The sequence below is a fragment of the Epinephelus moara genome, chromosome 12, assembly GCF_006386435.1.
Source record: "Epinephelus moara isolate mb chromosome 12, YSFRI_EMoa_1.0, whole genome shotgun sequence".
Classification (NCBI taxonomy): Eukaryota; Metazoa; Chordata; class Actinopteri; order Perciformes; family Serranidae; genus Epinephelus; species Epinephelus moara.
This window is the reverse complement of record NC_065517.1, coordinates 38,170,126-38,185,235: the sequence shown is the minus strand read 5'-3', so window position 1 is coordinate 38,185,235 and position 15,110 is coordinate 38,170,126. Positions and strand designations below refer to the sequence as shown.

General features: G+C 42.0%; 1 protein-coding gene across 1 annotated transcript in view; it reads left to right on the top strand.

The window, feature by feature from the left end:
* Positions 1 to 15,110, top strand: part of LOC126399217 (kelch-like protein 29) — a 359,560-nt gene that overhangs the window by 297,175 nt on the left and 47,275 nt on the right. The window contains exon 13 of the mRNA XM_050059067.1: positions 10,399 to 10,581. Within this exon, the coding sequence (XP_049915024.1) occupies positions 10,399 to 10,581 (183 nt within the window). The remainder of the gene's footprint in view (positions 1 to 10,398; positions 10,582 to 15,110) is intronic.

The following is a 15,110-nucleotide window of genomic DNA, read 5'->3' as shown; positions in this document are numbered from 1 at the left end:
AGGTGGTTGGCACATGAATAAGCCTTCTAAACGACCAGCGTCACTAGCACTAAGCTTTCTGCAGTGGAGCTGCACCCTTACTGGTGGCTGCAAGTGCCAAGTTTGCTCAACTGCAACATACATTATGCTATTTACAGGATAAAAGCCTCATAAAAGACAGCAAAATCCGCTGAATCAATTGTGATGCAATACCTCTATTGAAGATAGGTGGCTGCTGAGCTATTAATCTTATAAACAGTGCTTATATAAGCCTAGTTTTGTGCCGAAGGGAACAAGCAGTTTGAACAGACAAAATCAAAGACTGAACTGAAGACAATTAGAAACAGGGTTTAAAGGGTAACTGTTATTTCTTTAACCGGACTCTATTTAAGGACTGTCTTTAAGTGACAAATTGGAACCACATTTTTTTAAACTGGTCCAGTATTGAGCGAGACTGCTGAAGCTGGCAGCTGCAAAACAGGCATTTGGGGCATTTGTGGACCATCAATTCATCTCAACTAGAAGTGCTTGTTTTTGTGACTGGCAGGCTCAAATTATTATTGAAAGTGTCTGACAGCATTATGGAAAGGATCCTTACTGAGACAGACCTTTTCGTTAAAGAGTAAGTTTAACCAGAAACAGCCCTGAAATTGCTGTTGCCAACACCACCAGACTCCATTTAAATAAACAGTGATTTTAGTGTGAATAGCGGCAGCATATTTCCACATCTAACTGAGTAAAGGAAGGGTTTATTTCAGCCAAACCAAAGCTTGTGAGAGTGGGAACAGTGGAAAGACAAGCCAGGAAGGTTTTGTGAGTTTTATTTTGTTCCTGTCGACTTTGAATGAGGTGTATTTTACAATTATAAAAATACTGTTTATTTAAATGGAGTCTGGTAGCTTTGGCAGCAGAAATTCTGGAGCTGTTTCTGCTTACAAAAAAGGATCTTTTAAAGGGGCTCTATGTGGAATTCAGAGCTTATGAATTATCTGAACATGCTGCGTTAGCTGCTAACTCCATAAACAGTGCTAAACGAAAGCAACAGCGCTGACATCACAAATGGTGATAACCAGTGTGGAACCAAAGGGTGGGCGCTATGGTTCCACAGTGATACCATCCCAATATCAGTGGTGACTACCCCATGAGCGGAGGGCAAAGCGGCAGCACCGAGCTCACCAGTGGGATACACACATGCACGCAAAGATGGAATGGCTTACTACAGCCTAGTCTCGCCACCAGACAATCAGAGATCTCCACCTTCTGATAGTCTGGGGACACTCCTTTCTAAAGTGTGTTTAACACACCGGAGAAAACGGCCGGCAACAAAGCAACGCCTCTTGCATTTTTTAAAAGGACACGCCCTCCTGGAAATGTGTGCTCCCCCTTTTCTCGTCTGCAAGGACACAAACACACAGAGAGCTTGAAAATGGATGCCGAGAGATTTAACTCTGTTTTATCAAACGTGTGCTCAGTCCACAAGATTGTGGAAATGAAGGACTTACAGCGACTTTGTTTAAAACTTTTAACGCAGTCGGACTATGTTTACGAGCCCAAGAGTTCAGCTTGTGAGTCTAACTACAACCAGAGAAGACCAGAGAAGCTCAGATAAACACACACTCGGGTATAGCGTGACTTTGTTCTCTGCTCAGGACACTATTACTCCACTATATCTTCTCATAGCAAATAATGGTTTGCTGCTTTATTAATGCTCTGAATGTCGCATACAGCTCCTTAAACACAAAGGTCTATCTCTGTAGGGATCCTTTCCATAATGTTTTCAGAGAGAATAATTATCTGAGCCCCTCAGTTCCAAGTCCTTGTATTGAACTTAAATCAACAAAGCATATTGTAAAAAACGTTCTTCCCATTAGTCACTTAGACAAAAAACATGATAAAATAGTGTCCAGGTTGAAAAATACCAAAGTTACCCTTTCACCTGTCACTTTCTGATCCAATTATTTCATGGAACTTGTGATTCGCATCAGCGAGCGGTTTAAATTCCTGCAGTCTCTACCTCTAAAGTGCATATAAATACATTTATAGACCTTGTGAGAAAAACTGCAGTGTCTTCATCATATTTTCCTCTCATACGGTTACATATAGCATCAGTGTGCTTCAGGTCGATGACACCATCTGGTATTTGACAAAACAATCCTATCTCAAGATCTGCCTAGGTGCATATTACATAATATTCATCAGCAGATGGAATGGATGGTAAATGGACTTGCACTGGTATAGCGCTTTTGTGGCTGTTCGACCACTTAAAGCTCTTTCACACCACTTGTCACATGCACCCATTCACATACATTCATACACTGGTGGCCGAGGCTACTGTAGAAGATGCCACCTGCCACTCAGTTTTTCAACCGTTCATTTGAACAATTATAACCATTCAGCGTACTCACAGCATCAAGGAGCAATCTGGGGTTCAGTATCTTGCCCTAGGATACTTGGACATGCAGACTGGAGGAACCAGGGATTGAACTGCAGACCTTTCTTTTCTTTTTTTATTTATTCAAAATTTTCCAATTTACATTTACACTAGTCTATACCCATTGAGTGCACAGTTGCCCACGTACAGTTTCAAATGGTGTGTGTTTGGGATACAGGTCATAGGAAATTGCAGATTAAATAGTCAACTGAACCCATTAAGAAGAGCAATGTATTCAGACAGAGTTTTTGTGAATTTGATAGTATGATTGCAGCCACAGCGATCTGTCACATTTTAGCCATTTTTCTGTTATAGCACCACCCAGTTGCCAGTTAGAGTTAAATTTCTCCAGTCACCTTGAGGCGTCCTGTTCTACATATCTACCAAGTTTAGTAAAAATCCATATGGCGGTTAGGCCTAGATAAGAAATTAGCTCTGTAGCGCCCCCATTTTGTTTGATGGGGTCAATAATGGAGGGGTCCCCTCAGATTATGTGTGGTCATATGCCTACAAAGTTGCGTGGTGATGGGTGAAACCCTTNGCATCCTCCCATGACCCTCTACCACTGTGCCAAATTTCACATGGATTGACCAAGTCAGTGAGGAGAAAAACGTGGAACACACACACAGACACACCCACAGACAGAGTTTTCGTCATTATATAGTAAGATCACAAGACTGGTCCAGTAAACAGAAAAAAAGGGGCACAGTAATGTGAGGTTAAGTAATAATTGTGTGCGCCAATCAGATTCATATCCACTGTCCCCAATACAAACATTTATCCAATTTTTATCCGTGTAAGTCCATATCATATTTAAGTCCAAGTGATTCTGAACCGCTGACCTTTCTATAAGTGGAGGACCTGCTCTACCTCCTGACCCAAAGCCGCCGCCATGGAGTTTGCACAGTTGTCATGGAAATAGTAGATGGTCAATGAATATTCGGTTATGTTTAACCACTTAATTAACTTCTTTTCTATGATGGCTCAAACATTGAGCTTTGAAGTAGAGATTAAATTAAAAAACATATTTTTAAGTCGTTTAGATGACATCACCAGATGTTTTGTGCACGTATTTAACAATATATGCAAAAAAAAAAATAATAATAATAATAATTTATATTAAAATCCAAATTTGTCATTGTCCTGTAAAACAAAATACCATGTCCTTGTGTTATGGTAGTACCAACAAGTTTCATCCAATAATAACATGACATCTACCCATCAATCAATCTGCAACTTTTAGCTGCACAGAGCTAGTTAGCTAGCTAGCAACAGCATGCTACGTTGGCATGTCTTTGCTACCCGACTGTGGGTACGGACTGGAATTTATTTAGTGAAGAAAATGGTATTTGTAGCAAATTTTACACAGAGATCACGCTTTAAGCCTGCTATGAAGTCCCTTCTTCATGCCTCCTTTGCATTTTTACACAGAACCAAATGACGGCAGCATCATGTCGCTCCAGTGCGTACTTTTAGACAGCATGCAGGCATCGCAGAATCAAATGAGACAGACGGGAGTGACATGTAACAATAGCGCTGGCATCTGTTGTGACATATTCGCTTTGGCAGCACTTTATAAACTGTAACAATGGCATAACATGGCATTAACAATCATTTACCGTCTCTGTTATATGACAGCCAATCTTGTCCTCTTCTCTGAGGGTAAGGACAATTTAGGCCACTGTACTTCTTCTTCCTTGAGTTAGCTGCTAACTGCTACTTTTTAAATCTCTTGCGGTGGGTCCCATGCATAAGGGGTTGTCAGAACGCCACAACCGTGCCACCCATGATTGCCAGCTTACAGGCAAGACAACTCTGTAAGTGACATACACTTTAAGTAATGAGTGGATCTTCAAGCGTTAATATATATTAATTTTGACCGGGTTATGTGAACTGCATATACAGTAATCCTCACTCGGAGAAAAAGAAGCATTGTGGAGTGTTGTTCCTGTTGGCACTGAACACTAAACCCCTGAGCTTGCCTGAGAAGGACTAAATGCACAAAGCTGCTATATTTAAATATCCCATGGAGAGAGACTCTCACTGCAGCCTGTTCAATTTTTTTCTGAAAATGTCGGCGTGCAGCCTCGTTCTGTGGACGATAAACCAGGTGCAGACTAATAAAAGAGGAAATACAGTGAGTGCTGGACGGAGCTGTGAGTGACAACAACCCCGCCCACATTTAAGGGTACTGTTTGTGGTGGAAACACTACGGTCTAGGTACCATGTCTGAAGGGTTACTGTTGGTTCCAAAGGTACCATACCAACAGTGTTTGGTGGAAATGGGGCTTTGAAGAGGCAGGATAAAGAGGCTTGTGACAGCAGTCCATTAAAGCTCAGCTAAACTCCAAACCTGCCCACCATTAGAGGCCATTTAAAATGCAAAGGATATGATTTTAATGTTTCTTGTAACTGTACACTGATCAAATATTCTGTTTCACTGGGTAATATGTCACAGTACTGAGCGGTAGACTATGAGACTATGGATCATTTTTGACCTTGGGAAAACACCGCTGATGAAGATAACATGATATGAGTGAGACTGTTCTGTCAACTGCTGTTTCAACGTTCAAGAATGGATTTTTTTGGAGCTTGTATTTGTTTTGCCACAAACCACTTACAAACAAGGAAATCTGGAGCTGGGAGGACAATTCTTGCACATGACATGCATTTTAGCGAGCCACTTTAACTCTCAACTTCAGCCGTGCTGAGTAACTATTAGGTGTCAGTGTGTATGTGTATATGTCTCTGCAGCTTCACCCAATCCAACCCCACAGTATCCCTTTGACTGTACCTGTGGCAGAGTATGACTGGTTAAGGTAAGGTCACAAAGGGCTGAGAGAGAGGTACAAGGTGCACGGGGTGAAAGAACAGGACGCAGTGAGGGAAGATGAAATGGGAGTATATTGGAAAAAGAGCAACAACTCCCGGGGGTTTGAGAGAGAACGACTTGAAGAGAAAGGGAGATAGAGATGCAGCAAAGTCTCCTGTTGGTTGTGAAAGAGAGAGATAGATGGAGAAAGTGGGTGGTGTTAGCCGCGGGGTAAAAAAGAGGATGAATAGTGAAAGCAGGGTCGCAGCATGGGGCAGAGAGCAAGGATACACATAACAAGGTGAGATAAGAGCCGGTGTGGCAGCAGGGAAGAGGAGACGACAGAATCTTTCCGTTCTGTCTTCATCTTTCCATCAAGCTCTCCTCTTCTGGAGTGACTGTACCTTCACGTGTTTGTGTGTCCGCAGTGAGGAACCGGCTTGTTCCAGCATGGGGTAGAGCACGGGCGCTGTGCTCCTGTCACAGATAGGTTTCATTTGGTTGAAGACGAGTTGGGTGGAAGCAATACGCAGAAACTGTCAGGGGGTGTTTTTTTGTGTATGTGCGCGCGTCACGCTCTGTGGGAGGGCATCAACTTCAATTTGAGATTCAGCTCTTACACAAGCCTGTCCGTCCCTCAGAATACATACTTTCTGGGGCTTTTTTGTCACACAATTCACAGCCTGCGATGACTGAAACCTCCTCCTGAGAGATTTAATACTGGGCTCTGTCCAGATGTTGCCATTGTAGTCTGTGTTTACGCTCAATGCACGCTGCCATACTGCTTCTCTCAGCTCCTGTCTCACTTGTTTGTCGCTGTTCTAATGGACCATTTCAGGCGTTTCTTAAAGTGCCGGTAGTCAATATTTTTCTATTAATATGTTAATGGCTGAAATGACTACATGTGTGTAAAAAGTGTTGCTTGCAGTGACAGACCTGCAAAGAATTATCACTCAGCTCTGCAGCTCTACTCGGCTCTATGGAGGTTTTTAGCTGCAGCTTTTCTTTTCTGATTTTACAGCCTGCAACTAAACTGTGTTGGTTCAATGTCATTGCTGTTAGCAGGGTCATTTACAGATGCAGCAGGCAGCTTTTTCAATGAAGAAGCTCTAACTGGACACTACTGCACAGCAGCAAATGGCAGATCGACCAACCTTGTCTCACTCTCAACTCATCAAATACAGATGCTTGTTCAGTGGCACTCGGCTTCAGACACAAGTGGCGGTATGAGATGCTCCAGGTGGCAGCTTATTTTGGCACTCCAGGCGACGACTGTAGTGTGAAGAGCAAGAAAGTCCATAAAGGGCAGGCGGAAGAAGAGGTGGATGGGTCAATCAAACTCGGAACTTTCACCTGGTAGTCTGCTGTTTGTGCCCAGTGTGAAACCAAAAGTCAATCAAGTGATTTTAATTTTTTTTTTCCCTTACATTTGATTAGTTTCCTTAGATTTCAATGGTGTCAACATTGTAGTAGCAGTAGGCTGAAATATAAGACAGCTCTCAAACACATATATAGAGGCGCATGAAGCAGCATCCATAAACCCAGAGCATCTATAAACTCCAACTGGCAATAAAAAAACTATTATCAAATAGCAGGGAAAAGAAGTTTTGTTTTCTATGGTGATTTTTGTTGTTGTTGTTGTTGTTGTTGTTGTGGTGGCAAAGACAGTACCAGCGGTAACATTGTGACGCTTTTCTGTGATCCAAAACAGACGGCTCCTTTCTTCCTCCTTGCCAGTTTTGGCGTCACCATTCCCGGTGAATTTGCTCATTAAGATACAGCACCAAAACATCAGCGTAATACCGCACCTGCAGTTACAAATGACAGAAATCCACCAAGTGCAAAGCTTGTGACAAGACAGTGTTTTCCATTTTGACACCCATCAGAGTTTTTGTCGAGCGCTGGAGGAGGGACAAATTTGATGGAGGCAGCCACCTCGTAATTCTCTATGCAGGAAAAATGCCTGGCTATAGACAAGACACTTCCTGTAGAGCTGCACCGGCCAAAAGCCAAAGATTATGGCAGCACAAGGCAGAATCCACTTAAGAATTATGTTTATGTTTGCCCTAAGAAGGGTGCTACTCAAAAGTTGTGCTCTGTTGATTTTTCCTGAATATAGACAGGTTAAAAATATACCAGAAAATAACAAAAGGTCAGTAACAATCAGGAGAAGCAGACATTTTCTTCCCAAACTGCCATGGGTATAAACTCCGTCAGGGAAAAAAAACAAGAGCTGTCAAGACTTGGTTATCCCTTCATCCCCAACCGCTCGTCTCCATCCTTCGATCCACCATCACTTCATCCCTCTACCCAACTCCCATCAAACCTCCGACTGACTGACAGCCGTCCCTGCGAGGCTTCGTTTTTCGGAGGAAAAACTCACACATACGCACACACATGCACACACCCCCGCAACCATCTGATCCGATGCCGTCACTCCCCGTCAGTGGTGCCGCTCTCCTGTGTTGTTGCGCTCTGACAGGCCGGTTGTTGGGTTGTGTTAGCTTGTGAATGTGTTCGGGGCTTCAGGGGTCAGAGCTGCGCTGCAGCCTCGGCGCCCAGATGTGGACTCTTCCTGACGTGTGTGACCAAGCGGAAAGAGCCAGGAACAACCCCGCACATGTTCACTAGGTGATAATAAAGACCTGCATGTGCGCAGACGTACAATGCAGCACGTTGAAGCCGCATGTGGAATTGCTTAAACTGGCTTAATTAGACGCTGTGGGGGTTCAAGAAGGAGAAATTCTATGCAGAAAAAACAGAAGAAATAACTTATTATTTCTCTTATTTTTTATTCAGTTTTATTCCGTGTTTACATTTTCAGACTAAAGCGGAAAAAAATCCAACAAACCAGAAGGAACTTGAATTTTAGTACTTGCACATCGGCCACTATGTTTTAAATGGAATTTAATATATCCTCCTCAACAATACGAATCTTTACAGATATTAGAACAAACAGTAGGACACATTGATTGACGTGTGCACGGCAAAAAGAAAATCCCAAATTGGCTGAGACACAGACACAGAAACTTTGCCAAGTTAATTGAGGCAGTCAATATCAACAAACTGAAACAGCTAATAGGATGAAAGAAAAGGAGATGAAAAGAGATGAAAATGTAATCCTATAAAGGCAGAGAAAACAGTCAAACTTTTAAAATCCAATGAAGTTGAAAAATTGCGTGTGATAAAGGGAAACGGAGTACAAACACGTACAGCAATAGCAGCAAACTAATCACCAGGAAGAACAATAGCCGAGCAAAGTCAATATAATTAATGTGTGTGTGTAGGTACGGTTGGAGGCTCATGAGAGGGGAAGACAAAGAGCCTGTTTTCACTTAATTTTTTTTCAAAGAACAGCCGCTGTAGCTGCGACTGTTCTATAAAACCACACTCCCATTTATTAGCTGCATATCCAAGGTCTGCTGGAGGTCTTGAGGGCCGTTTGAGGTTTGGAGTGTGTGAGGCTCGATGCCATGAAGCTGTGGGGCCAATGATGGGAACGGATTCAAATCTTTTATAGCAGCTCTCCAAGTTTGAGCTGCCAGAAAGGGCGGCGACGCGCACGACTCCTACGCCCTCCATATATCGCCGTGATTGTCCTTTTTTTAGCTCGTGTACCTTCATCCTCGCTGTCACAATTTCTCCTTGAGCCATCACTTTTTTTTTTCCCCTTCCCACGCAGGGGGGAACATGTTCTTAAAATCTCAGCGAGGAAAAAGAGCCAGTCAGCTTTAAGCTGTCCACTAAGTCTAAGCTGTATGTCCACGATACGTCTGAGGCAGTGCTTACCGCTCTGTCTGTTTGCTCAGCCTCACCAAAGCCCATTGTAGTTTTTGTATCTTTCTCCTCTCTTACCCTTTTCCTCTTCCTAGAGAAATACTCTCTGTTTTACCAGCTTTGAAAGAAAAAGAGAAGCTTAAGAGGAAAAAAAAAATAAGGGGATAGTTTTTTAACAGAAAGAAACAGACGGGGAAGACAGCTGCCTATGGATGTGCCTGTCAAGCGAGTGTCTGTGTGGAAAACGTATCGATCCGAGCAGATGAACCAGTGGTTAGCCTTGGTTTGGAGTGTATGAAGATTAGTCCCCCCCCCCCCCCCCCCCCCCCCCTCCCCACTCTCCCTCTCTTCTCTCTCTCTCTGTATCGCCCTCCTCTTCCTCCCTGGCTCGCCTCCCCTCTGCCCGCCTGCCCGCTGCTTACAAACACACAGCTCATTTCTGTCTGGCGGCTCGTCGTCTTGCCTGCTCGCTGGAGCCTGCTGCTGAAGACTGAGAGGACCTGAGACACGCATGTGGCAGCCTGCCAACCTGTTTGTGTGTTTTGGATCACTGGTGTCTTTATCCAGCGGCTCCCTCCGTGTGTGTGAGTGTGTGCATGGATGCGTGTCTGAGAGCAGAGATCGGCTGAGGAGTAACAGGGACGAGGGCTGAATGTGTCTCAAGTATCTTCTTAATCACACTCGGCGCACGTGTGTGTATATGAGACCGGGCACTCCTCCATGTACATATGTACACAAATTGATTCTCACCTATTGATTTTGTGATTCCCTCACGCCATGTCTCAAACACAGTGTATATTTCAGTGCGAGTGTGCCGACAAGTGAATGTGTAAGATAGTTTCTGTACGGTGTGTAGGAAGAGAGAGCTGGGCGGCAGCCGTACGAATGGCAGCCCCATCAGTCTTGGTAATTGAGTTATACTTTCCTATTTAACTCGCTGGTTTCCTGTGACCAAGAGGAAACTTTTTCTATTTTGCATTTTGTTTTGCATTTCCAGACAAGCTTATTGACTCTGGGACAGCCAAGGCCTGCTGAATTCAAAACAGCAGACTTCTAATGTATGGCTGGTTGTGTTTGTCGGGTTTTCATGCAGCCTGTCAAGGTCCTATGAAAAGCTTTTCTTTAAAAGGTGCCATTATTACTGTAGATGTATAAAGATGTTCACCTTGCCCTTCAAAGCCACATATGGGTAAATACTTGTCAGACAACATGGCACAAACATTTCGGCTGTTAGTTACTGCAGCACAGAGTCGTCTCAAAGGGGCTTTGATTCGATCTCGGCTTGTATTTACTGGTGGAAACCTTCCCTGATGGCCTGTTCTCTCCCATCTCTTCTCTTCCTTTGTCCACCCCAATCATCCTCTCCCTCCACCCTCCTCCCGCTCCCTTTGTCCTCTAGGTGTAGCCGAGGTGATAGTTCTGGTGGGAGGGCGTCAGGCGATCGGGATGAACCAGCGCTCCCTGACAGCAGTCACCTGTTTTAACCCCCAGAACAGTAAGTGGTACCCGCTGGCCAGCCTGCCCTTCTACGACCGCGAGTTCTTCAGTGTCATCTCGGCGGGAGACAACATCTACCTGTCAGGTGAGCTAAATCGACCACTTCCTGCAGCGCAATTGTAGCTTTCCTGTCGCAGTCATTTTTTTGTGTGGCACAGAAGCAGGAGGACAGTCGGTGCTGTCAGTTCATCTCACTGCAGCAATGAAAGGTCATCCAGGAACATCTCATATTCACTTGACAACATGATATCTCAAGAATGCTTCGAGGGAATTTCTTTGAATTTGGCACAAACGTCCATTAGGATTCAATGATTAGATTTTGGTGGTCAAAGGTCAAAGATCAAGGTCACTGTAACCTTGTCTCCATCATTGTTGCAAATGTGATATCTTAACAACACCTGAGGGAGACTTTTTCAGATTTGGCACAAATGTTAGCTCGGACTTAAAGATAAATTGATTTGATTTCGGTGGTCAAAGGTCATGGTCACTGTGATCTTGAATCCGTCTCATTTTTGTGAATAGGATATCTCAAGAACACCTTGAAGGACAATCTTCAAACTCTTTATTATGTATATTAATGATATTTGTAGAGTGTCACAGGTATTGAAGTTGGTGTTGTTCGCTGATGACACAAATATTTTATGTTCTGGGGAGGATTTAAAAAAGCTACTGGAGGAAATCACTAAAGAAATGAGTAAACTGAAAGTATGGTTTGACAGAAATAAATTATCATTAAACTTAAATAAAACAAAAATGATGTTATTTGGAAATTACAGAATTAATATGCAGGTACAAATACAGGTAGATGGGGTGCAGATAGAAAGGGTTAATGAAATTAAATTCCTTGGGGTTATAATAGATGAGAAAGTCAGTTGGAAACCACACATCAAACATATACAGACCAAGTTATCAAGAAGCATTTCACTTTTAAACAAAGCAAAACAGGTTCTGGATCATAAATCACTCCGTATCCTATACTGTTCCATTGTCTTACCATACTTCAATTACTGTGTAGAGATTTGGGGCAATAACTATATGAGTTCAATCAATTCACTGATTATTCTTCAAAAAAGGGCAATACGGGTCATTCATAATGTCGGTTATCTGGATCATACTCACTCACTCTTCTTGCAGTCAAAATTATTTAAACTTACAGATATAGTGAAATTCCAAACAGCACAAATTATGTATAAAGCAAAAAATATCCTTCTACCACAAAATATACAAAAATTGTTTGGGGATCGAGAGGGGGGTTATCAATTAAGAGGGAAGTATAACTTTAAAATTAATAAAATCCGCACAAACAGAAAACGATTTTGCATTTCATTCTGTGGGGTGAGACTGTGGAATGGTATGGGTGAGGAGTTAAAACAATGTCCAAACATAAAACAGTTTAAAATAAAATATAAAGAATATGTTTTCATGGGATACAGGGATGAAATGGGAGTGTGACAGTCACTACAGGTGTCCATAGGATGCTCTTACTCGTCATTTATTTTTCTATTTATTTATTTACGTACATCATTAACTGCTCCTTTCTGACAGTTATGTTTGTTATTGTTTTGTTATTGTTAGTCCTTTCCTTCTTCTTTCTCTTCGCATTGTCCTTTCACATTGATGCAGGTGTATGTATACAGAGGGTGAACATTGTACAATCATGGTTATTATTATCATTATCATTATTATTTTGTTGTTGTTTTGTTGTTTTCATTATGGTGATTATTTTTATTGCTATTATTATTATGATGATTAATATTATTATCAGTGGTAGCAATATTGGGGAAGTAGGATAGATATGATATATATGTAAATCATTAGTGTAGGAGAAGGGGTGGGACTAGATAAGTTTCGACTTCTTCCCACTCCTTTTTGAACATGGATAACTTGTTATCATTTGTTGTTGTATTCTTTACCTTTTTTCTTTTTATTTTTAATATGTTCAAAATAAACTTCAATCAATCAATCAATCAATCAAATTTGACACAAATGTCAACTTGGACTCTAAAATGAACTGAATAGAATTTGGTGGTTGAAGGTCAAAGGTCAAGGTCACTGTGACCTCACGAAACGTGTTTAGCCATCACTCAAGAACTCATACTCTAATTATGACAAAACTTTACACAAATGTCTAACAGGATAAAATTATGAAGTGAGGACATTTTATATCCAAAAGGTCAAAAGTCAGCTTTACTGTGGCATCATAATTTTATGCATAAAACACTTTCCCTGGCTACTCAAGGTCATATCTCAGGAACAGAAGGGGAGACATTTGGTCAGATACTGAATCAATGTGTGTGAAGCATGTTTCCACAGACATGGATGTAAACTGTATTACAACTTGACTGGTGCACAGAGGCATACAACCAAGAGGCGGTAATTCTATTTTTATTTTTATTTCTTACGATTATTTTTGGCCTTGTTAGTCTTTATCAAATAGGACAGACAGACATGAACTAAGGGAGAGAGGAAGGATGTTGTGCAGCAAAGGGCCAGGGGTCGGAATCGAACCTGGGCTGCATGCTCTACTAGGTGGGCTATCTGTGTCCTGAGCTTCAGAGCATTTCTAATCACCTGAGAGATGAGATTGGACACAGTTGCTCAAATAATGATTTTCATTCATCAAGAGTACAGATGTTGTCACATTTTACTCAGATGACACTTGACCTCGTAACAGTTACATTATCCAAACCAGATACTCATTTTATCCAAGTATCCAGCTCAACCCTACATATGAAGTATGTCATTCTACGACTGGTTTGAATGGATACTGTAAACGCACTCATTGAGCTCAAAACTGAGTCTTTAGATTTAGAAGATACTATTCTCACATCAGGCTGATTTTGTTGTACCTTCTTAGTTTCTTGCCACACAAGGCTCTGTGGCTGGCAATGTCAGTCTGTTGGTCAGTTCTCCCACCACTTTGGTCCACATTGAGATATCTCCACAACTGTTGGATGGCTTGCCTTAAAATATTGTACAGATATCCCTGATCCTCAGAGGATGAATCCCTCTGACCTTGCTGATCCCCTGACTTTTCATCCAGCTCCACCATGAAGATGACCTTTTGTGGTTTTCAGCAAAATGTCTCATCAACTATTGGATGGATTCCCATGAAATTCTTTAGACATGAGCCTCAGCTGTACGTGTGTTTGCTGATTAGCATATGTTAGCATGCTAGCATGGAAACACACAGTGCATTCCAGTACCCATACTACCACACTATTTAGTATGCCAGAAAAAGATTTAGTATGTCCTAATACATAAGCTGCATCCAGAATCGCATATTCTTTTTACTTCAGTTTGTATCACAGGTGCCCTAACAAAGTATCTGCTGTTGAATGCAGTATGCACACAGTCAGGACATACTACTACATCATAACATTGCACCATTAACTTTGACCCTCTTGCTCATATATCGGTTACCTTGGAGATAAAACAAAAAGTCCATTTGCCGAGTTCTCCAGAGACAGAGGTCAACCCAGAGTGCTCTGCTGTTGTTACTTTACAGTATGTGTAGTTTTACCTTTTAAGTTCTAACTGTATACACTGTAGATTCTAAAATGCAGTATCATTGATATTTCTATAGTTAGGTTCTTTTGTTGTAGTAATCTTTATGACTAATTTGTTCCCTTAAACAATAAGTATTCCTATTATTACTATTCGACTGGTCATCAGTCACTTGAATGTGCTGTCATCCCTTGTTGTGGCTTCTGAGAGCTGTCAGTGAGCTGTCAATAAGCTGTCAAGATGTCATCTGTCTGTGGCTCAGTCGATGTGACGCATCTTCCCCCACACAGAGGATTGTGGGTCAGAATAGCCAGAAAAGCACGCTGGCTTATAAAATGCAGCCAGATGCAGTAGGACATCCTGGTATTTTTGGCACACTGCATTTGACATACTTTGTATTGGTACTCACTAAATCTTTTTATAGCTTACTAAGTAGTGGCAGTAGGGGTATTAGGACACACAGATAAGATAGCAGTAAAGCGGTATGGGAGAAAAGCAAACAAACAAGGATGTCCTAATGCATCCAATCGCATTCTGCTGTCTGCAAACCAGCATGCTCTTCTGGTTATTCTGACCCACGGTCCTCTGCACAGCCGAAGATACATCACATTAACTGAGCCACAGACAGATGACAGCTCATTAACAGCTCATTGACAGCTGACAGAAGCCACAGTGACTGTAATCAATCAATCAATCATAAACAATCTACAGTGCATGCAGTTATACCTTAAAAGTTAAAATGACATATATTGCAAAGTAACAACAGCAGAGCTCCCCAGTTTACCTCTGTCTGTGCTGAGCTCGACAAAAGGTGTTTGGTTGTATCTCCAAGGTAACGTTAAGTGATAACGTTAAGACTGTTTTTTGGCTTTTTATGCCTTTATTTAGACTCACAAGTCAGTCTTTAGATGCTTTGCTTAACTAAAGACTGATGTCTTTCTCCCTGATTTTGTGTTTAGATGGGCAGATACAATTTCAGAGTTTAAAAAAACTCCCTACATTGCAGAACCAATAGTAAATCTGCAGGGCGGTCCTTCGGTGGCTCGCTGAACTCTTGTGCTCGTAAACATAGTCCGACTGTGTTAGAAGTTTTAAAAAAAGTCGCTG